This window comes from Muscardinus avellanarius (assembly GCF_963383645.1).
Source record: "Muscardinus avellanarius genome assembly, chromosome: 2".
Lineage (NCBI taxonomy): Eukaryota > Metazoa > Chordata > Mammalia > Rodentia > Gliridae > Muscardinus > Muscardinus avellanarius.
Genome location: NC_137787.1, coordinates 147,395,696 through 147,420,557, shown reverse-complemented (window position 1 = coordinate 147,420,557; position 24,862 = coordinate 147,395,696). Strand labels below are relative to the sequence as shown.

The 24,862-nt window shown below is 40.7% G+C and overlaps 1 protein-coding gene across 2 annotated transcripts in view; it reads right to left on the bottom strand.

Annotated features, from left to right (window-relative positions):
• Positions 1–24,862, bottom strand: part of ENOX1 (ecto-NOX disulfide-thiol exchanger 1) — a gene marked incomplete at both ends in the record, with an annotated part of 265,269 nt that overhangs the window by 85,195 nt on the left and 155,212 nt on the right. For both annotated transcript variants that reach the window (XM_080719975.1, XM_080719976.1), the window contains one exon: positions 2,427–2,534. In XM_080719975.1, coding sequence (XP_080576101.1) covers positions 2,427–2,534 — 108 coding nt within the window. The remainder of the gene's footprint in view (positions 1–2,426; positions 2,535–24,862) is intronic.

The window sequence follows — 24,862 nt, the reverse complement described above, 5'->3', positions numbered from 1 at the left end:
CCTCCTCCAGCAATTCCTCTCCACATCTAGGGCCCAACATCTTATCAGATGAGACTCAGGTTGGTGAACAAGCTCCAGATGCCCATCATTCCCGAGGAGGTGAAGGACAGGGGCTGGGGGAACCCAGGGAAGCTGCATTTCTGCACACTGGAAGGCAGGAGAGAGAGTGCGGGAAGGACATGGCTGACCCTGTGAGGGGAGGGCTGAGGGCCGCCAGCCTAGGCTTTCTTGTCAAGACTCCCAACCAGAAAGGTAGGTGTGTGTGTGTGTGTGTGTGTGTGTGTGTGTGTGTATGTGTGCCTCTCTGTCTGTCTCCATCCATTTGTTAAGGCCATATCTATGCAAGCATTAAAAATCAGGTATAAGCCAGGCGTGGTGGTGCACGCTTGTAACCCCAGCATTTGGGAGGCTGAGACAGGGGGATCACAGTTTGAGCACAGCCTCAGCTACTTACTGAGGCCCTTTGCAACTCAGTGAGATGCTGTTTCAAAATAAAGAATAAAAAATAGGAATGGGGATAGCTCGGAGGTAGAATGCCCCTGGGTTCAATCCCCAGGGCCACAAAAACAGAAAACAAAACAAACAAACAAACAAGTCTATACACACAGTTACTCTACACACATTCAAAGAAAGGCTCATAAGGCAATGCTGGCAGAGATGAGAGGTGTGTTTTCCAGTGTATGTCGGTGGGTGGACGGCTGCAGAGAGTGGGAAAGAACATGTGTAATGCAAGGAAGACTGGGGGCAGCAGGCCTGGGGATCTCAGGTAAACACGGTTTGGCCTTTTGGCCCCCTTAGGCTTAGGTATTCTTGGTGCCTTTGTGAGAAAAAGAGCCCTACTGACTTATATTAATAATGTAGATTTAAAATGCCTCCTTCTCAATTATGGCCTAGGTCTTTAATGGTTTTAGTTGTTCTGAATCCTCTTCCCATCCTCTCCACTCCTTTTTTTAAGTCCTGGAATATGAAGTGTGCTATTACCCAATGCCTGCTGTATGCCTTGCTCTTTAAAAACCTGCCTCATGACAAGACTTCATCAATACTTTCTGCCCATATTTCCATAAATGGAATTTGTATTTCAAACCAAAATAAGGGACTTGAGTCATTTAGAGAAAAGAGAAATTTACCCCTCCTCACCCCAGTTAAATCTATCTGGGGGGAAAAAATCAGGGAAAACAGAAAAGAGCAAAATCCCCAGAGCCCAAAGCTATGTCTTTCTGATCTAGAACAAATTTGACCCTGGTCAGCTCGACTTTGCTGGGATCTTATAACAGTGTGAAAGTGGGAAGGACATTGATTTGGGGTCAGAAAATAGGTCACTGTAAGTGTACACAACTAGAGGGTTCAGTTCAGTCTAACATATCTGAAATCATAGAGTCCGCCTCAGTAAAAGTGACTGAATCTATAGTAATCATTACTTTATAAGGCATTTTCCTTCAAATCTGTGAAAGTTCATAAACAAATTATCCACTTTTCTCTTCCAAGCCACTTGTACTTTTAGAGGAAAATAAATCATTGAAAAAATTAAAATCAGTTGTAAAGTAACAAAATCCCTGCTGAACAGGGCCACACTCTACTTCATATTTTCTAAAATATAACCTTTGAAGTTATCTACAAGGTATAAGTAATCTTCTCATAAACCATTATGTGTGAATGAACATTATAAAACAACCTACATTTGATTACAGAGGGCTGAGGTTACTATCTGTGATTTCTCCCCCTAATTACCAATCATTACACTACTGGCAGCAACTAAAGGCTGGAAGCGGAAAAGCATTTCAAGGTTCTTCTGCCTTCCCAGGGCAGACCGAGGCTGAGATTCCGCTCTGCTGTCTGCCGAGTGATCCATCTTACCTGATATAAGACAATATTGTCCCATCCACCTATCAATGTCAGGCCACGCTTTCATATCAAAGAAAGCCGGAACGAGACAATCAGATTTACAAACTTCATGTGAAAGGTTTGTTGCTGGCCACGGGCAGATAAGTGCCCTGATGCATAGGGAAGATATTTTTTAATGTCGCAATGAATCAGTCCTTCTTATTCATATGTCTGCAGGAGTACCATGGATGATGCTAAACTCATTTTCTTCACTATGAGACGTAAGAGGAAACTAGCTGCTTGCTTTGAAATATATGTACACTGCCAATATTTTAAAACTTTATCAAAATTCATTTGTCTCCTTGAAGAAACATGGGCACCACGTGGGCAGGCTCGGGGAGTCTAAGCAGGTTCAGGGCTGAATACAGGGATCATGAGGATGATGTAAATTCCATGGAGGAATGCTGCTGGGAGGCCCGACAGGGCGCAGGCTCATTATTCTGCATCCGACCTTCCCTTGTATTTGCGTGGGCAAGCACTTGGCGGGCGTGTGCGTGGGAGAAATGGGTTGCTTCATGTACCAGGGTGGCTTTCCCTTCACTTACTTGTTCCTGGAGGACTTTCAGTAATGCTTGCGTGTGGGACTGCTCTTCTTTTGCTTGTTCCAGTTCTGACTTTTTGTTGTTGAGCTCCTCCTGGATGGTCAGCAATTGCTGCAAAGTCAATGGACATTTAATGTAAGTAGGAGTGAAGGCCAGGTGAATGTAAGATATTCAAAATATCCTTGCCGGGTGTGGTGGCGCACGCTTGTAATCCCTGTGCTTGGGAGGCTGAGATAGGAGGATTGCACAGGTTTGAAGCCAGCCTCAGCTACTTAGTGAGGCTCTCAGCAACTTAGTGAGGCCCTGTTTCCAAATAAAAATATAAAATAGGTCTGGGAGTATAGCCCAGAGGTAGAAGGCCTCTGGGTTCCACCCCTAGTACCACCAAAAAAAAAAAAAAAAAAAAAAAAAAAATCCTCAAAATGATGAGGAAATGTGTGTGTGTGTGTGTGTGTGTGTGTGTGTGTGTGTGTGTGATTGCTGACTGGGGATTAAATCCAGGCACAGGTGCATTTTACTTCTGAGCTACACGCCCAGCCCTATTTTATTTATTTATTTATTTATTTATTTATTTATTTATTTATTTATTAGTGGTACTGGGGATGGAACCCTTCTACCTCCAGGCTACATTCCCAGACCTATTTTACATTTTGTTTGGAAACAGGGTCTCTTAAGCCAGCAAGGCTGGCTTCAAACCTGCATGATCCTCCTGTCTCTGCCTCCCAAGCACAGGGATTACAAGCATGCTCCCTATTTTATTTTCATATTGAAATAGTGTCTTGCTAAGCTATTGCTTGCTAGTCTCAAACCTTTCATCTTTCAGGATTTTTACATATCTTACATTTTCATCCAGATCAGTTGTTATTGTGTATGCGCTGCCCTCAGTTAATATAGGAGCACTGAAGTTTTGGACACACTATTCAGGTGTTTGTGATATTTATGCATAGAACTTGTTTTAGTATTTGTGAAGGTACCATTCTATTCTGAACAAATGCCTGTTTTTAAAGGCGTGTGGAATAGCATTAATAAACAAGATATTGATGGACAAAGAAACTAAATAATAATAAAAATTATCAGTCCACAGGTGGAGTTTCACATCATCTTATATAACACAGTAAAGCTAGCTTCAGAGTAGCTCCGTAGAACTACTTCACCAAGTGGCAGGGACCAACAAAAGATCCTTTTACTTCCTCTGTTATGACGGTGATGTTTTATTAGATCAGCAGGACTGAAGTCCAAACTGCAATCAATATATCAGCTGAGAAAACTGCTGATATAAGCTGTCAAAACACTAAGCTATGGCCTACACTGCTATTTTAAAGCTGGTCCACTGAAGGGATTTTGTAAGCCTTGAGCTCTCCTTGCCCTATCAACTGTAACTCATGTGGAGGCTTACCTTGCCTGCCAAAAGCCCAGTGCTGCCCTGCACTGATTCTCTGGGACTTGGTTCTGTTAGTGTATACATGGGCTGGAGAATGTATTCAAGAGCTTCAAAACAGGTCCCGGACATAGCAATGAGTATTCAGTGCCTTTTAACGACAAAGGGCCCATTTAAAAACACAGAAGAGCATTTATTTTTTTCCTGCTGCTGCATATAACAAATGCTGCTTTAGCGATGTGATGCTGGGAAGGGACCTGTCTCCAGCATCCAGGCTGCTTCTTCAGGGCTGGACCAGCTGGTAGCAGAGCTGCCTGGACAGTTCCTAGCTATCAGAGCCTAAAGAAACACTGGCACCAGACTTCTCATGCTTAAGCCTACCAGCTGGAAAGATTAAATTAAATCTTTGAAAGTACTGGTTTTAGGGGACTTGCTGGGTAGATAGATCTCAGAAAACACACTGTGCTTTCCCTGGGACTTGCTGGTACTTGTTCATTCCTTTGGTGTAGTCTATAGATTTAAGAATTAACCTGGTTCTTCTGGCACAAACAGCAATTTTCTTGTACATTTTCAAAACCTTCATGCCTCTTTATCTACTACCCGCCTGTGACCATATACCTCACCTGGCTGCTTGGCTGTTAGTGTGAGTTAGGTGTTCACTAAAGATTAAAGAACAGAAACTAGGGAGCCCCTGTTGGCCTTTGGCATGGTGACAAGTGTCCCACAGTCTGTTCCTTCATTTACATTCATGACTTACCCCAGCAGCCCCAAGAGGGTGTGCTGCTCTGACCTTGGTGATACCAAATACATTTTTACTCTCAAGTAGACAATTTAAAATCCAATCTGTTAACTCCCCTTTCAAAATGAAGCAAATGAAGGATAGGAAAATGGCAAGGCTGAGTTTATGTTTGCAAACTGAGCACTCAAGGTAGCAAAATTTGTGAATAGTTGATATCCATCAATAGAAGATCAGCTGTATTAATGATGGTGTGGTTGTATAACAACAGAACAGCATACAGCCATCTACAAACTGGACACAGAAGAAGCTCACGATAAAAAAAGTTGAGATTGCAAAAAGTTTTCCATTTAATTTGTCAGTATGTTCATAAAACAGGATTCAGAATCCAGATATTGGTTTTCCCTTTCTTCCTCTTTGCCACCTTCCTTTCTTTTTTCGTGTAGTACTGGGGATTGATTGAACCCAGGGACATTCTGCTTCTGAGCTATACCTCCATCCTTATTTATTTTTTAATTTTCTTTGGAAACATGGTCTTGCTAGATTGCTGAGATGGGCCTCGAACCTGCAATCACCTTGACTCAGCCTCCCTAGTGCTAGGATAACAGACAGCTATGTGCCACTATACTCGACGGCGAGTTTGCATCTGTTAGATTTTCTTGCTAATTTTCTGGTATATCTGTAATGAACACAAACTAGTAAAGGGAAAAAATGAAATGAACTTAAGGTTGGATGAGATACAAATAAAGGAATATTACTTGGACACAATCCCACTGGAGTCTTCTATTTCATTTACATATTTACAACTCTTCAACCTATTAAAACACACCCTTCCCTTCTCCACTTCCCATTTAAGCTTTAATCCTATCTCAGTCTTCCTTGGAATAATACTTTCTAAATAAAATATCTTCTCTCTCATGACTATTCTCTTTTCTTCTCATATAGAAGCAATCACTCTAATGGTTTATAATGTCTAAATTTTTTTATGGGATACTGCCACATTTTTATATTTTGCTGTTTTAAGTATTATATGTAAAACATATACATAACAGATATATAAACATATGTATATAAAACGTATACAAACAGATCTATACAAGTTGATATTTTCATAGGTTTAATATATAATATATATAATATATTCTAGGTAAGTGGATAATAATATATTTTGTGGGGCACAATGACCCAATTTTACCTAATCAACTCTCCTGATAAAGAAAACTCAGGTAATTTCCAATTTTCCCCACTCTACACAAGGCTACCACGGCACCTGCTAGTGCACATTTCCCTGTGTGTCCCTGAGACACGGATCCAGTGATGAAGCTGCTCTCACAGGGTCACTGAGGAGGTGACATACCCAAGCTGCCTTGCACAATAGCCGTGCAGTGGGGCATGCTTACCCCCCCCAGAGCTACGTGAACAGCTGTGTCCATCCGTCCGTCCTTCCTTCCTTCCTTTCTTCCTTCCCTGGGTCTGGGAATGGAACTCAGGGGCATTCTACCTCCAAGCTACACCCCCTGCCCTATTTTTAATTCTTTATTTTGAAACAGAGTCTCACTAAGTTGTGGAGGGCCTCACAAAGTAGCTGAGGCTGTTTGCGAACCATGATCCTCCAGTCTCAGCCTCCCAAATGGTGGGATTACAAGCCTGGGATTACCACGCCTGGCCAACAGCTGTGTTCTGAAGCCACTAGAAAAGCGTTATTTGGCATTCTCATCTTCCCAGTAATAGACTACACAGAATCTTTATCTTTAAAAGATTCTGCTTTTCTATGAGTCTCTGTGATTATAAGCGCTAAAGATTCACGGAGAATGCTGACATGTGACCAGGAGTGAGGACCGCTCTTTCCTTCAGTCAGTCCCCAGCCCTCCACTCAAGCTGTTCTCGCTAATGTCTCCGATGCCCCTCTAATTGCCGGCTCACACATGGTGTTCTTTTCTCCTCTCCATCCTCTTTGCACCCCTGGCTGCAGCCACACACCTCATGTGCTTTACAAAGCTGCTTACAGCCCCTGCCTTGGCCTTACTACCCACCAGACCATTAACTGACTGACTGTGTTTCCAAGTGTGCAGTTAACACACATTCTTCCCACCCCTCACTGACACCAGACCCTTTCTCCTGGGCTCAGGGCTCACAAGCCCTCTCCCTGTTCCTCCACCTTTTTGCCAACCCATCCTCGCTGTCACAATGGCGGCTGCCATGTCTTCTCTTCTGGATTCTTCCTGTTCTCCCTGACATTCACTCTTGAGAGTTTATCATCCCAGGATTAAAGTGCTCCCATACTTCACCCCCACCCCCAGAGATGAAATCCAACCCAATGACCTATCCAACCCAGGACCTATGACTTGTGACAAGCTTACTACTCTGCCTGGCAGATTCCTACTCAACCTTCAAGCCAACACCAATCATAAGCTGCCTTTGTGCAGCTAACAAGAGCCTGTGCTCTAGGAAGACAGGACACACACCTGGCTCCTGCTGGGCTAACAGGGGCTTGGTCTCATTCTTCCTGCTTTGGGCTGGTGCCCCGTACAGGGCAAGACCTGCACAAGTGTGTGTCGTCACCCTGATTCTTCCTCAACAACTCACTCAAGCCACATCAGTTCATCTGCCTTTCATGCTCCCAAAGCACTTACCATGGTATGTTACATTTCATATCTAGCTCCCTAACTAGACTTATAGACTATATCCATCCAAGGGAGGGCTGATAATTAAACTCAACACAGAGCAGACAGTGAATGAATGAACGAAGGGATGAATGAATGTTTGCCCTGATCCTCCCATTTCTATGAGATTAAACCATGATTTAGCAAACACCTACTGAGCTCTATCACTGGGTAATTCATTATTCTAGATATAGGGATACATAAAGCTTTCAGAGGAAAAGAGAAGCTCCATTGAAAACATTTTGATTCATTAGTCTCGCAGTTCTAGATATCCTTCTAAAACTGAATAGAAATATTTCTTAAGAGGTTAAATAATTCTAGTCAATGCATTTATAATCATGTAATTTATTCCCCATAGCCCACCCTAAAATAATAAAGCCACATTAGAGAAAAAATAAAGTCAACACTCCTAAGACTGCTTTCTGCATTGTACAAAATTATTGCTTTCTTGTGTTTACAAAGTATAAACTCATGAATCTAATATTTATGTATTCAAACAGCCGTGATTCAAAACTGCTATTCTTCCTTTGACTAGATACCCTATAAAAAGAGTAAGAGAGTTCACAACTAGATAATTTAAGTCAGACTTTCTGGTCATTTTCATTGAAATGTATGAGACTATATAATATTCTTCCTAGTTTGAATTTTTAAGTACCAATGTGTCTCAATTGAAGAAGTTCACAAGCAGTTAGAACTTAATCAGAAGAGTCTCCTGGTTGGATTGGCTGACTGCAGCATAATTTTAATTTAGCATTTGAGAGTATGGCATTAAACAGATGCACTATTACATTCTTTGGTGGTTACAACCGAGTGTGTTCCAATTAGACAATTATCCATATGCCAATCAAGTGGCAACACTCTGGTGGACAATAAGCAGGTAAATAAATGCTGTACCTGACAAATCTTGGTATTTCTGGGCGACTGATTTAATAGGATCGTTTGTTATGCTCTTTGGGGATGTAGACTTCCGTGTATAATGGGCCTTTCTTTCTGACAAATTCAAAGAGCATTACAAATGTTATTTGGAGCCCCCAAAATAAGTGAGGTCACATTTCCATTTTTACAGATGGGAGAATCATAGGCATACAGAGGTTGAGTCATATATCCGAGGTCACACTGTCTGGGAGAGACCTACCACTTGCACAACTCAATTTTCCTGCCTCAAACTGTGATTTCTACCTTGGCAACCACACTGCACCATCGATTTTAAATGGAAATCAGGGCATGCCACACTTTAGATCCTCCTAGCAACAATTTCTATTCTACCTTAGGCAGGCATCATTCTACTTAGGAGCTGTGCTGCTGAGGACACGCTATGGTTATACCTCTGTGAGCCCTATGGTGGGTTTCCTTTACAACTGGAACTGAATTGGAACAGGCTGCGCATGTGTGTCAGTGATAGAGAGCTTGCCTGACATGCACGAGACCTTGAGTTTGATCCTCACAACCACAAACAAACAAACATAAAACAAAAAATCTGCAATTCCTCCCTTGTCTTTATTCTTAAAACTTATAAAAATAGAAAAACTGGGAGTGGTGGCATGTGTCTATAATCCCAGTACTTGGAAGGTTGAGACAGGAGGATCATAGCTTCAAGGACAGCCTCAGGAACTTAGTGAGACCCTGTTTCAAAATAAAAAAGCAAAATAGAGCTGGGGGTATAGCTCAGAGGTAGAATAGCCCTGGCTTCAATCACTAGTCACACACACACACACACACACAAAAAAAAAAAAATAGAATACATATTTTATGTTTTCAATGGTGGCAGAAGAGTAAGGAACATTTCTAAATTCAGGTTGGTAACAGCTCAAGTAAATTCTTGACATTGGATATATACTGATAGTGACTGGCACGAGCACATACACACTCTCTCATACACACATTCTTTTTCTCTTTGCTTTAGGATTTCTTCAATGCTTGGCTTTTCAGTTCTAAAGCAATCTGCTGGTATTCATGCATTCATTTCTTCCATCAACACTGAGATTCCTGCATGGAGAGTACTACTGACTGGGTAACATGGAAGCTACTGAAGGAACACGATTAAGGACCCGGCTCTTAAGATGCTGGGGCATCAGGATGCTAATTAATTTAGGGCAGCATGAAATATTAAAAAATGGCCACAACCAGTGTTGTTTTCCTGGGAATCCTGGAGGTTTGAGGAATCATATTCAAGGTCAGGAGAATGAGGCTGGGGATCCATTGTGAACTGCAGCTCCTTCCACTTACTGGAAATCAGCCACTGCATATTCAGGATAAAAGCCGGAAAACTTCTGAATCCATGAAATGTCATCAATTTAAATTCAATGTGTTTTGGCCCTTCTGACTCAATCTTAATAAATGTTTATCCATCTCTATAACTCTGCTATAAATCAGGTGCCCTACTCAATGGTACATGCTTTTAAAGCCAGTAGACTATCACCTGAGGAAATGAGCCCCAGTGACTTCCAAAGGGAATTTCCAAATGTGATTTCCAAATGAAGGCCATGTTGGTGTGACATCATGGACTAATCCCAGAAGCACATTTTTTTTTTTTTTTTTTTGGTGGTGGTACTGGGGTTCCTGGAAGCCCTTCTACCTCCGGGCTACACTCCCAGACATATATATATATATATATATATATAATTTGGAAACAGGGTCTCTTAAGCCAGCGAGGCTGGCTCGAACCAGCGTGATCCTCTTGTCTCTGCCTCCCAAGTGCGGGGATTACGAGCGTGCACCACCACGCCCGGGCCCAGAAGCACATTTAACATCTGGTCTCCGTGGCAGTGCCTGTGAACATCCAGCCTCATCCTGTCTGAGCACCCCGTCTCCAACCTGAATGAATTCTTCAGCCTGCAATCTGAACCCCACTTGTGCCCAGCTCTGCCATCACCTCAAGATGGAAGGATCCAGCTTTTGCCCTCCTTCTTGGTGCAATGGTCTCCCTGAACTCTTCAGACCTTCTGGCTCTCCATCCTCTTCTGGAATGTCAGCCTGGGTCCTGCAGGTGAGCCTGCCTACCTGGGCCTATTCTATATCTCATGCTCAGAATCCTGAGCCAGGCCCCAATCCTCAGGGAAAGTTCGAGGAGTAAAAAAAAAAAAAATTATGTGTGCATTAGCACAATCTAAAAAGAAGGCTTTGCCTGAAGGCAAACACATCAAATGGTGTTTCTGACAAAGAGAGAAACCTGGCTCAGGGGAGGGACCATCACTTGCCACCCAATTCCCTGCAAAGTTCACTTTTCTCCTGGAGGAAAAAAATATAAAACCCCAAACCAACAACCAATGGAACTGAATTAGCTTGAAGTTTTTCATCACAGGGGGTGGTATGACTACTCAAGATTTATTCTATTTGAAAAATGTCATCTGCTTCCACCTGGGAATGAAGCTGCACTTCGGTCTATGTCAAGCTAGGAGGGTCACTAAGCCAGTGGCTGGGGGCATCAGTCCTTGTGCCTCTCTTTTGGCCTCAAGCAGGGTGACCCCCGGGGGAGGAACATCTCTCAGAGAACTCCACCGTTCAGATGACTGATACCCGAGCGCTGGATCATTGAAATGAAATTGTGTTCAGAGCTAATATCCTATTACACCAGGCTATACATATTTAATTCCTTGGGCCTCTCCTCATAAATCAGCTCCTCCAGGCCCTTAATCTCGTCAATATCTTTTCTGATATTGAATTTTAAATGCCATCCTCATTGCTAGGCAGAAAGGCAATCTCTCGTTCTCGATGGGATCAGGCTTCATTTACAGGCAAGGGATACCTGGGGTCCTGCTCTGTCTCCTGGCCCTGCTGTTAGGTCTTAAGGTCAACGAGAGACAAACAGCCCAGGTGCTCTGGCGGGAGGGAGGACTTGACTCTGAGTGGTCAAAACCATAAACTCTGGATTGCTGCCTCTCAGTACCTGGGTGCGCAGGACAGTTAGGGAGATTAGTGAGAAAGCAGATGTGTTTTCAAGGTTCTGGGTCCTCATGCTGTGGAGACATGAAGTACCCTCCCTCCTCCTATAGGAGGCTGGCAGGGACTCCGGCCCCCTGGTTGGAGAAGGGGCCTAAACCGAGGATGTGGAGGGAGTGTGTGCACATCTGTGTGGGACCTCCCAGGACATTCAGGATGGGAGGTGAAGTGATACTAGGAAGGAATCCTAGAAAACAGGAACTTAGAGCAAAAATACTTCCAGCTTCCCCAGGCCTAGCTTATAATGCAGTAAGCCTTTCCCTGCTATAGAGGAAGAAGGAAAAAAATTCAAGAATCCTGTGAGTCATCAGAAATTTTCAAAGGAAGGTAGGAATTGTTTATTTCAGGTCTTCAAGAGCCACTAGTAGTTTGGGAGAATACAGAAGCTACTGAGATGCAAATCAGAAGGCCCAAGTCTGCAGGGAATAAGAGTGGGGTCTCCAGGGTAGGGTCGGAAGTTGTCTTCCTGGGGTACAACAATTAAATAGATCCTGAATTTTAAAACAGTAACAAAATAAACCATCCATCCATCTATGATCATGGCACATCAGCAATTCTAAGCAAAATCTGTGATGCAATACTCCTCCCTCATAAAAATCTTCTGATTTAAATTCTAAATAATTGCTGCCAGTACTGTTACATTTAATAGCACATATACTCTTCAAATAAGCACAGTCCATTGTTTGCCCTTTAGCAAACATACTTTATGTTGTAACTTATTTGCCTCACCTCTGCACCCCTTCCTGCCCCCAACCTCACACACATAGGCTCAGCCACACTCATTTCTTTGATTCAGTATCATTTGAGCTTGCTTTGGGCACAGTGTCTCCAATTCTTGTAGCACTATCTATATTATGCATTCCAACAACAGATTTTAAAATAATGATAGCACAGTTAATGTAAAGACTATGAAGTATAACTACAATTAATTCCACAGGACCAATTCAAGAATTATTACGTTTAAAATTTAAAACAGTGAGACAGAGAACTGTGATTGGTATTATTTGGGGCTTGATTACGTTTTAGTTCCTATGTGAAACATCTTTACTAAATTTTAGTATTTATCTATGTTTATGGCTGCACAATTCACAATTGCCAAACTATGGAACCAGTTGAGATGTCCATACTATGGGACACACACACACACACACACACACACACACACACACTCACCACCACCACCAACAACAACAACAAAAATGGAATTCTACTTATCCATAAAGAAGAACAAAATCATATCACTTGCAGGGAAGTGGATGAAACATAATGCTATGCTAAGTGAGATTAGTCAGTCACATAAGTGAAAGGTCAAATGTTTTCCCTCATATGCAGAAGCTAGGGAGGAACTGGGACATAGACTTCAAGACAAAGGAGGAGAAACCACAGTTAGGTGAAGAAGGGGACCTAACTGAGGGAGGTGGGAGGGGGAGAGGGAAATACCCCAATGGTCATGATGTAGATACACAAATTTATCAAAGTCAATCACTATGCTGAGCACAGGAAGGAAAAACAGAAGAGGGAATGGGTTGGGAAAGGGGGGATCAATAAGTGTGTGCATGTATACCTCCATCACCCTGAACTTCCACAAGATGTACGAGAAAATTTTTTTTAATGTAAAAAAATTGAAATATGTTTTTATATTGTTGTTTGCTTTTAAACTAAAAGATGAATCAAAAAATGTTATATTTGTGACAAAATTAGTTGCCTAAATTGTGCCATTTTACATTTGGTTTTATTAAAATTCACTTGTTACTTAAGGGACAATGATTTTCATATACTATTAACTGTAATCAAAGATAAAAGTTCAAATTGTTAGGTAGATTCAGGACAACTACTGAGTGGATAGTTGCCTTTTTTCCCTTTCATTGTATTACAGTGTGTTATTTTTCTGACATAAATATATGTGAAGTGCAATATAAGAAAATTCTGTCTGTATTTCTTTCCTGGATAGTATTACCCATGTCATTTCATGATTATCACTGAAAATAATGTCATTTAGAGGGGAATGTTTTTAATAGAATTCTCTCCTAGTATTAAATTGCACTAGATGAAAATTATCATCTATGGACAGCCTGGCGCCTGAGAGAGGGAGATCATGACCTTGGGCTGGAAGCTGGGGACTCTGTCTCATCAGACATGGTTTTAATGACCATTTCCTTTGCTTGAATATGCCCCTGGGAGGAACTTGTGTAAAAGATACTTCCTGGCATTCACATAACCCAGTAGAGTTACCAATCATGATAAACAATACACCGATAAGACAATTTCATTCTCAAAAGAAATATAACTGAGGACTGGCAAAAAGTCCAAGAATAAACCACATGTCAGTATTTCAAAGATTAGTGTGATTAGCTGTAATTGGTGATTTGCTGTATAACCTTAAGCAAACTCCTCTACTGCTCTGGTCTCTTTTCCTTAAACCCTACCCTCATAACTATCTCCTGAGGAATAATTTATCATCTGCAAAAGCAACATTCTGATTAATTTCCTCAACTCTGAAAACACAGGAAAAGCAGATGCAAAAGTAGTTTGGAAGGCTCTGAAACCTATTTTATCTTTTTCAGATAATTTTCCTTGATAGTGTAATTTACAGGCTCCTTTTAGCTTCCTGATTTTCACTTTTTTTACACGTTAAATAAACAATACTTAACAGTGGGATATTGCGAGATTAAAGAACATCCACTAAATATGTGAGTCTCCTTAAATGGCAAAAGATACCGAGTTAAATGAAAGTGCTGTCATTATCCTCTTTGCAAAAATAGAGAGAGTAAGACCCAGCAAGGTCAAGTGACATTTAACTAACATGAGTGGGCAGTACTGAGGATTAATACTGAGAAAGGAAGGTCTGTTGTCTGCCCCACCCTAGCCATGCTGGGTGCCCTCCTTCAGCCGATTTTCAAAACACAGACAAGCCAACTTGAATTAACACCATTCATGCAATTCACAAGAGAAGGTGTCAAATGCTTTTCTGAAGTAGGAATAGATATCAGTGCCATTCTCTTCACTGCCTTTGCTGGCAAATCTGCTACAAATAATAATCCAATTTGCTGGGATTTATTTTTATCAAAAAATTTTTTGCAATTATATGAGGTGGTTATCGCCTCAACCTCTGGGCACATGTAGAGATGTTAATGTAGAAATTTAAGCTATTATTCTGCTTTCCAGCCAGGCTGGCCCATTTGCTTCAATCAAACAAGAACATGATTGAACAGCTGGGTCTTGAATGTGCCCCAAAGCCAAGGGAGACTGGTTCTTTGTAGGAGTTACGACTCAGTCATGGTCAGTGATGGCAGCTATAAAATGCTCTATGGGTGACTTGTGGCCATCTTTCGAGGAGTCTTCCTTGTAGTGATCAGGACTTCATCCAGTTTAGCCAGTGGGAAGCTAACTCATAATTCATTTGAGCATCATTAGCAGTAGATATCACCACTATCATTGGCTCCTTTAGCTGTAGTTTTAGGAAAGCAGCTTTTGACTTAGTGCATATGAGGATATGTGTTGGAGTCTCAAGAGCTTTAGATTAATTCTTAATAATAAGAAACTTGCAAAGATCTTGCATGTTCTGAAGATAAACAAGGAGGAAAAAAATACAGTTAAAGATCTGATTTAAGGATGGAAACTTTATTCTAGATCTAGAAGGTCCCCGACACCTATATACTTTACACTTGATAATTTTGGAGCTTTATTAAAGATAATTCAATGATTAATTATCACCCACTCTTCTTTGTTAACACAGGTCACATTTTCATGACTTAGAGAATCAGATATCTAGTGAAAAGGGAAGGACAAAAACAAAGGCCCTGGATTCAGCAGTTTGGAATTTTAGGTGGCTTTGAAACAATCTTCATAAATAAATGAGCATGTCCACCTATCATAGGAGAATAGAGAGAGAAAGGAAATCTTTTCCCTCCCCCAAAGTTTCCATGGTATTTTAATACATTTAGCCTGGTCTGGACCCCATGATTTATGCATCTCAGAGTAACTAGAACCTCTGGAGATTTCAGTTTCACCTGTTGTTCATTTCAAGGTCAGGTGAGGTTTGTTGAATAAAGACCAGTGTCTCTGAGGGGTTTAACCCTCGCAGGCAGCCCTGTTGCAATTGCCTAACACCTGGACTATATCAGATTTGCCCTGTTTTGAACTTTAGATTCTTTTAAAAAGAAGAAATAGCAATAATAGCAGCAGCAAATGAAAACCTTAACAAATACCACCATTGTGAATCATGCAACACAATCTTAATATCCGGGGCCAAGGTTTAGCTGGTTAAAGTACAATAAAGCATCACCATTTTGCATAGATTCTCAAAGTGCAGAGAAAATTACCATTTTAAACCGATCTTCTCTGCTTCTGAAACATTAAATACAGGAAGCATTAAAGAAGTGCTACTCAGACCCTTTACAATAAATGGTGTCAGTATGACTGTGAATGATAAGAACAAAAAAGGTTTCTATGGTTCAAAAAATTAAGAGAAATTAGAGCTGTGCCTTTATACTCGCTATCGATATGGGCCCATCCTGTGATAAAGAGCTCCTCCAGCACTAGCAATCCCCCGGCTCTCAATCTGCCACTGTGTGTATTTTTTACATCATGTGGGATGTCTGCTCATGTCCTTTTGATGGAAATTTGAATCACGTGTTTTGCTGAAGTCATCTGAAAGGCTCGTTCCCAACAAGGATGGCTCAAAAGAGATGGTCATTGGTGCTATAGGGAGACTTAAGTTCGCGCTTGCAGAAATAGGGGAGGGATGACACCCAAATGAGAGTAAATGACATTGCAAAAGGAAAAAAAATAGGGAAACCACATTTTTAGGGACCACTAGCAGACTTTATGTAGCAATCAATCAATTTTTGCTTCCAGATGACGACTTTGAAATGTAAATTGTGATATATAGAGCAAATGATTAAAAGTAGTTGTATTCTACTCCAGGTGGTTATGAATTATATCTGGATTAAGAGGGTTTTAAAAATCACATTAACAAACATCAAAGTCAATCACTAAGCCAAACATGAGTAGAGAGGGGGCAGGGAATGGGGTAGGAATTGGGTAAGGGCTAATTGGGTGATGTACGCATGTATGCCTCTACTAACTTATGCCCCATTAAGATGTACGACTACAATGCACCAATGGAAAAATTTTTAAAAATCACATTTTTCCCTTGAGTTCACTGCAAATAACTTTGTCATGATATGGAAGTTATCTTCTATTGCAAATTGTTAAATTTTATTTTCTTTTGGTTATTTTAGATTTAAATTATAAATGGATATTCTGTAACTATTGAAGTGATTATATAATTCCAGTTAAACCTGATAATAGGATATGTTCCATTAATGGTCCTTTTTAAAAATGTTGAACCAAACTTGTACTAGTAGAATAAACCCAACTGAACATGGTGGTGCATACCTGTAATTTCAGTACTTGGGAGGCTGAGACAGGGGAAATCACAGGGTTTGAAGCCATTCTCACCAATTAAGTGAGACCCAGTTTCCAAATAAAAAATAAAACAGGGCCAAGGGTATATCTTAGAGGTAGAATGTCCCTGAGTTAATCTCCAGTATTCCATATACACACATTCTTTTGTGAAGAAATTTTAATCTCTATTCGTAAATAAGACTGGCCTGTAATTCCCCCCCCCCCTTTTACATGGTTCTTGTCCAATTTAGTATCAAGTGTACTAGTGTTATGAATTAGTTGGGAAGTGTTTCCTTCTCCTTTTGTGTTCTCTGAATGTGTTTATTAGAGATTGATAGAACTTGCCCTTGAGCAATGATAGAAATTGCCCCCAAAAGCAATTTTGGGTCTATTACTTTGATATAAAATTTAACTTTTTAATTCAATATTAAAAATGAGATCAGACTTTCAATTTTCTTCTGATTCAATATTGATAATGTATTTTATTCCTACAGAAAAATATCTACAGCACCTAAGTTTAAAACTTTGTCATAAAGCTATTCTTAATATTCTCTTATCTCTTTAGTCTGCTGTATTTATGCATGCATGTATTTATTATGTATGTATTTGTGTCCGTGTGTATGTGTTATTGGAGATAGAATCTAGGGCCTCCAGTACTCTACTACTGAGCTATACCCCCAGACCTTTTTATTTATTTATTTTATTGGTGCATTGTAGTCATACGTCTTAATGGAGTACAAGATGGCAGAGGCATACATCATTCAGCCCTTCCCCGATTCCCACCCTATCCCCTCCCTCCTTCACATGTTTGGCTTAGTGACTGACTTTGATATTTTTGTGACTGTACATCATGTGCATTAGGGAACTTCCCTCTCCCCCCCCCCTTTCATCCCCCATCATTATTTGCTCATCTATAGTTTCTCCTTTTTTGCTAGAGTTCATCATATGACTCATTTTCTCCCTAGCCTCCACATACTAGGCAAAGCATCTGACTTCTCATTTTTTGTAACTGACTAATCTCACATAGCATAATGTTCTCTAGTTCCACCCATTTCCTTGTAAATGACATAATTGTGTTTATGGCTGAGTAAGATTCCATTGTGTACATATCCCATAGTTTTGTAATTTATTCATCTATTGATGGACATCTTGGCTAGTTCCACAGTTTGGCAATGTTGAATTGTGCAGCTATGAACACAAATATGTATGCGTTAGTTTGGTTTCTATTCTTTTGAGTAGATACCCAGAAGTAGTACTGCTGGATCATATAGTAGGTTTGTTCCCATCCTTCTGAGGATTCTCCATACTGTTTTCCAAAGTGGTTGCACAAATTTGCAATCCCACCAACAATATATTAGAGTTCCCACTTTTCCACACCCTTGCCAGCATTTGTTGTTGTTTGTGTTTTAAATGTTGCCATTCTAGTTAGAGTTAGGTGAAATTTCGGGATAGTTTTGATTTGCATCTCTCTGATAATGATGTTGAACATTTTTTCATCCATTTATTGGCCATTTGAATTTCTTTTTTGGGGGAGTGTCTATTTAGTTTGCTTGCCCATATTTTGATTGGTTTTTTTGTTTTCTTAGTGCTGAGTTTCTTGAGTTTTCTGTATATTTTATATATTAGTCCTCTACTGGAATAATAGCTGGTAAAATTTTTCTCCCAATTTCTTGATTCTCTGTTGAGGTACTTGATAGTTTCCTTTGCTTTACAGAAGCTCTTCATTTTAATGCAATCCCACGTATTGATTTGCCTTTTAGTTTCTTGTGCCTTTGGGGTCTTGTTGAGAAAGGTTTTATCTGTGCCTATGTGTTGCAGTGTTGGACCTATGCCCTTTTTAAGGAGCTTCAAGGTCTCTGGTCAAAATTTCCAAGTCTTTGATCCATCTTGAATTGATTCTTGTGCGAAAGTAGAGTTTATTTCTTGTGAGAAAGTAGAGTTTATTTCCATTTTTCTGGATATGGCTAACCGGTTTTGCCAACACCATTTGTTGAACAGGCTTTTTTTCCAGTGTATGTTTTTGGCCCTTTTGTCAAAAATCAATTGGCTATAAGTGTGCAGATTTGTTTCTGAGTCTTCTATTCTGCTCCATTGGTCTGTGTATCTGGATTTTTTTTTTTTTGCCATACCATGCTGTTTTTATTACTATGGCTTTGTAGTATAGTTTAAAGTAATGTACTGTTATTCCTCCGGCATAGTTTTTGTTGCTGAGAAGTACTTTGGCTTTTTTTTTTTTATTGTTGTTATTTCAAAGGAATTTAAGGACTGATTTTTCTATGTCTGTGAGGAATAATCTTGGCAGTTTAATGGGTATTGCATTGAATCTGTAGATCACTTGTGGAAGTATGGCCTTTTTTTTCTTTTTTTTTTAAGGGTCTGGAGATGGAACTCAGGGGCATTTGACCTCTGAACTATACCCCCTGCCCATTTTTTTTATTCTTTATTTTGAAAGTGGGTCTGAGTTGCAGAGAGCCTTACTAAGTAGCTGAGGCTGTCTGCGAACCGCGATCCTCTGGTCTCAGCCTCCCGAATGCTGGGATTACAAGTGTGTGCCACCATGCCTGGCTAAGTATGGCCATTTTGATAATGTTTATTCTGTGTATCCAAGAACATTGTAGATCTTTTTTATTTTTTGAGACAATGGTCTCGCTAAGTTGCCCAGGCTGGCCTCTAACTTGCAATCCTTCCGCCTCAGTCTCTTGAATAGTTGGGATTATAGGTATGTGCCATCAAGCCTAGCAATCTTGTTTTCAGTTTTAATATTCTCAGTTGTAATATTTTTTCTTGATCAATATCACCAAATATTTTTTCATTTTATTAATCTTTTCAAATAAACAAGATTTGGATTTTTCATCTCTACTTGTTATTTTAATTTTTTCTTTGACCCTCTTTGAGTTTGTTTTTTTAAACAGAAGTTGACTAACTACTTCTAATTTTCTTTTTTCCCCCAAAATAAACATTTAGAGTTTCAATATTTCCTCTAAGTTCTGTCTTAAATATATCCCACAAATTCTAATGTGTTATATTTTAATTATAAATTACATCTACGCATTAATAAGTTCAAATTTTAATTTCTATTTGGACCCATTGGTTTAAAAGTATGCTTTAACTTTTCAAATAAATAGAATTTATCTTTTTTGTATTGATTTTCCACAATTTTGTTGTGATCAGAAAATGTGATACCACTCCTTAAAATTTAGAGATTTTCATTAAGACCGAGTACTGAATTAATCTTTTTAAAATACTCCAGGTGTATTTGAAACGCTCAGCTTTCTGTATGTGTCTTGTCTGTAGTGGCCAAGTTCCGTGAAATGCTTCACTGGCACAAGCAGAGGCAGTCACCGCAGGAGGAACTAGAAAAAGATCTGCTTCAAAAAATGTCCTTATTCCCTGATATCTTCAAGAGTCTCTCCCCTTAAATTTTGGGGATGGCGTGTTCCCACTGTTCTTTAGGTGTCCATCTGTAGTATTACCTCAGTTTCAAAATCAGGAAAAACAACTTGGAAGAAATTTCTAGTACTTCACTACCATGTATGGAGGCTTCTTAACTGTACTTTTTAAGCGTTGGTTCCTTGATATTTGTGACACAAGTAAAAATGGCATTTTCCAAGACTCAACACATCTTTTAAAACATTTAGATAGTAGAAAGATTGTTGTTGGAAGAGAAACATCTGTGATTAGACATACACACGTGCAGCGTCAATGCAGACATGGTGGGGTGGCCTACCTCCCGGGGTCACAGTCCTCTTTCAGAGCCACTGGGGACAGACAGGATCCTCAGCATCTTCGCTCCAGCAAAGCACGTTAATGACCTCTGAGGACAGAAACACTTGCTTTGTCCTCATCTTACACTTCAAGTCTTTCCAGGACTGCAGTCCCACTCAGTCCATGCAATGAGATTGTGTGAGGTAAGTTGGAAAGTAGCAGAGTCTGAGAAACTGGGGACCTGGTTAGAGTGTCCAGTTACTGGGGGTAGATGTATGTTGACTGGACAGGTGTCCTTTGTTCAGATATTTATTCAGATAGTTGCTGTGTATGAGCCACTAAATTAGTTTTCAGTACCAGATTTTGTTTTAATTCCAATAGGAGAAGAAGGAGGAGGAGGAGGCAGAGGAGGAGGAAGAGGAGAGGAGGGAAACTTATCTAACACTTAAAAAATATTTGGTGAAAATCATAGTCCCTGTGTCTCAACACAGAGTTAGATATAAATACATGTAAAAGGAAAAAATTCTGAGCATGCAGACCAGCATGGATTGTGGAGTGAGCATCTGAGGAGCTGAGTAAGGGGTCCTGGGCAGCAGAGGGAGAGACAGGTGAGGGGTGGGTGTAGCTCAGAGATTTAACCTCTTGATTTGATTGAAACTATGCAATGAGTGAGCTGAATCAGAGGCTGGCTAACATCCCTCCTCATATTAACATCCTGTATTTCACAGTGCTCTTGCTGTAACTATAGTGGTAAAGCTTTCCTTACCAAATTTTATGTCTCAAGCAAAATTCCCATTATGGTCAAATTCTGCATTTTTTTTCTGTTTTTAGCTGTCAGTGGGCTAAATTAAGTTAGCTGGTTTCCTATAGAAATGGCTAACAAATTGTGGACCTAAAAATCAAGCCAGTCAAATGCCAAACATGGTGGCTCTTGACTATAATCTCAGTCCTTGGTAGACTGAAATAAGAGGATCACAGGTTCAAGGCCAGCCTCAAAAACTTAGTGAGACCCTGTTTGGTATAGCTCAGAGGTAGAACACTCTTGAGTTCAATCCTCAGTACCCCCTTTGCCCCAAAATAATTAAGTCATTTGCCAGCTTGGCTGAAAAGATCAACCTTATCAAAGGTGAAAAAAAAATCCTGGGAACTCTCCTTAATTCACAGGGCAATTCTCTGATTTGTTCATATACTAGTTGTAGAGTGATACTTTGAGAACCCCCTATTTTCCTTCTACCCAAGTGATAAGCAGGCAGATTATTGGGAGAAAGTTATAAAGGGGAATTCAGAGAAAAATTTCATCTTCTTAATGAAACCACTAAACCTTCCTAACATTAATTGTAAGCAGTACTGAAGATAGGAAATAGAAACTCACTTATAGGTAAGAAATAAAAATAGCAGAGAAAAGGAGACAAGATATATAGAGAACTGGACAAAATGGTGCTGTGTCATTGTGTTTGAATGATTGAAAGTGTGCAACACACTCGGTAAGTGACTTATTGGGGATAAAATGTAAATCATGGTGGGAACACACATAGTTAACCCACCCTACATCCCACTCTGAATGAGTATGTGATCAATACTGGGCTTTTAATAAATTAAGGTGATGATGGCGGCAAAGGGCCTAAGGAATGGACTGCGGGGGTGTAACAAAAACCACAGATTGAAATAAGAGAACACAAGGAAGAAGAAAAATCAGGCTTGGAAAGTCACCATGTTGGTCTTTCATCTGCAAGTGCTGGTATAATACTCCTTCTTCTTGGAAATCTACAACCAAAGGTCAAATATGATTTCTTCTTTTTTATCTTCCTCAGGACTTTCAAAAAATAAGACTGTTGTGTGTTGTGGCTGTTTGCTAATGTGCGTGGAGGTGTTGAGACAGACTGGGACAGAAGGTAGATAGGAATAGAGAGGGAGAGAGAAAGATGGATGGAGACACAGAAAAAAGCAGCAGAAAGCACAAAAACTGGAGAGGTAATCACAACACTGAAGAAGCGCATCCAGGTAAGAACACCATGATGGAGATGCTTTTGCTGATCAATTGAGTGAGGTGTGTGGTCGGTAAAGTGAGGACCAGATTGGCTACTAACTTTAAGTTTCCCTTGATGACTATTCAGGGTGCTTTGTTAAACAGAGGAGAAAACATAGTCTTTAACTAACCATCTAACATCTTGCAAGTGAATTCCCAGTTCCATACTTTGGTTACAGTTCCAGAATCTTTAACTGAATCAGTTTGGCTAGCCCATTGGTCAATAATTAAAAGTGATCCACCTTGTATGTCTTTATGTGCATAGATAAAAAGGCTGAAAGGATATATGCATGTGCTACTAACAGTCATGACTGGGTGGTGGCACTCTGAATGATACTGGTTTCCCTTTATATGCTTCTTTTATGTTTCCAAGTTTCTGCATTGAGCATATATTCTTCTGCAAAATGGAAAAAAATTTTATAAAATTTTAAATGCCAACCTATGTATAATCACACCTATGTATCTTTTCCACCATATATTCTCTGACTCAGATAAAAATATTTGTTTTGTCTTTTGTGACTCATTCTCCTCCTTTGTTTCCATGTTTGGTTCCTTCACTTGCGGATTAATCCCTTTCTCTTCATAGCCTTTGTTTCTGATGAGAAGGAAACTGGCCAGTCTTCCTAATCCTCCTGGTGCCTCTCCTAACCAGCTGTATGGAGAAAACCCTGGAGCTCCATGCCCTCCCAACTGCAACCCAATTCAAGAGGAGGATCACTGCACGAGGCTGGCTGGGAGCAGGACACCTGCTATACGCAGGCGGCCATAGTGCCAGCGGGATTAAGGGTTTCCGAGTGAAGGAATCGGTGTCTGTGCATTGGCAGACTACAAGGAAATGAAGTCAAGGCCAAACCACAAGGATTCATTTCTGCATCCATCGCTGGAGGGAGAGGGACGGCAATGGGCAGGCAAACAGAGTAGAAGCCAGAATGTGTCGGCAGCAAAAGTCCGTTTTGATTTACTGCATTTAAGAACAGATCCATTTTGCTATAAATCTGGTACTCCTAGCGTGATATGGCCTGTAAGTCAGAAGGCAATTTCTAAAGGAGGCAGGACAGGGAAGGTCATTCAAAGGTCATCCAACCACTGCTGCCCATCTATAGTTGGGAAAAAAATGTCCTTCCGTCCCAGGAGTGGCTGTACATCTATGAGAGATTCAGAGTTTCCCACCACAGATGTCAGAAAAAGCCACAGAAGGCAGGAGCCAGATGATTTTAATGGTCTGCGGGGCAATGCCATTGTTTCTACCTCTGGCTCCCACACTGATTCATGTGCTGGCCTCATTACTTTGAGAAGGAATGATTACTAATGAGGATGCATTTGATGATCAGATTAATTAATGACAGAGCGGAATAGCTAATGATGAGATGAAGCTTCCCATAGTTAAGTTGCATTAGGGCTTCTCTTTCTCTTCCTGGAAGTGATTTATTTTTGCAGCTCAAATTTAATAAATAAAAGCTGCATGTATGTTATTTTCTTCTTGTTAGCTCTTATTTTACTAAGGCAAAGACCAAATTAAGGGCTGTGACACATAGTCAAAGAAGAGGCCACAGGTTTTTGCTGATAGTATTGTTATAATCCACAAGCATAGGAAGGGTAGAACTTCCCAGGCTTCAGGAGACTGAGGATGCTGCTCAGGGCCTGGGATGCTCAGGGACCTGGGCTGGATCCCTATCATAGCAAAGGAACAAAGAAACAAACAAAAAACACAACTTCCCTGCTTCGGCTATCATGATTACTGTAGTCCTTAGGCACTATTTTGAGAGCACACTTCAGAAAGTTCTGGTCTCCCAAATAGACTACAGGAGCTGGGGTCAGAAAGACCTGGGCTGGAGGTATACTTATACTCTGGGCCAATCCTTCCCGGTCCCAATTTCCTTGCTGGATGAACTGAACTGGACCATGCTTATGAGTCATTGTGAGGATTGAGTGGAAAGATGTGCAGGTGCCTCTGAGAGGCAGCAGGAGGGAGAGGTCCTCCTGCTAAGAGGGCCACAGAACCGCTGCACAGGTCACACAGGATCAGGACATTTGGACCTCAACTCACCGACACTTACTCTGAAAATTCTGAGTCTTCTCTTAACTGCCCTTCCTGATTTCTCCTGGAGAAAGGCGGTCTGCATTTGTATAACAGCTTTTTGTATTACATGGACATCATCTCATTTTATGATAGCAAAGCCTCACGGATGTGGGCAGGACCCGCCATTCAGGTGCAGAACCTGAGGCTCAGACAGCCCGACTTTCCCAAAGTAGAACAGAAAACACTTGAGCAGGAGCCAACCCCCCACCCAACACACACACTAGTTCAGGGATCCTCATCCTATTTTTAATGCCCTCAATGGTGTGAATTCAGCTTATCTCTTCCCTCATCTTATGACACCTGTCCAGGGAAGATGGCAAGACAGTCAGCAGCCCCGCCTTGCTTGAAACTGCTAAAAACATAGGGAGGTTCCCTCTCCATTATTGTCACTTTCTGTCTTTGTACCTTGTCCAGAGTCAAATAGGAAAGTGCTTTGAAAACTCCCAAACCCCTAACAGATGTCAGGTGTGATCATTTCAGACAGGCAGGGCTCTGTAATGTAA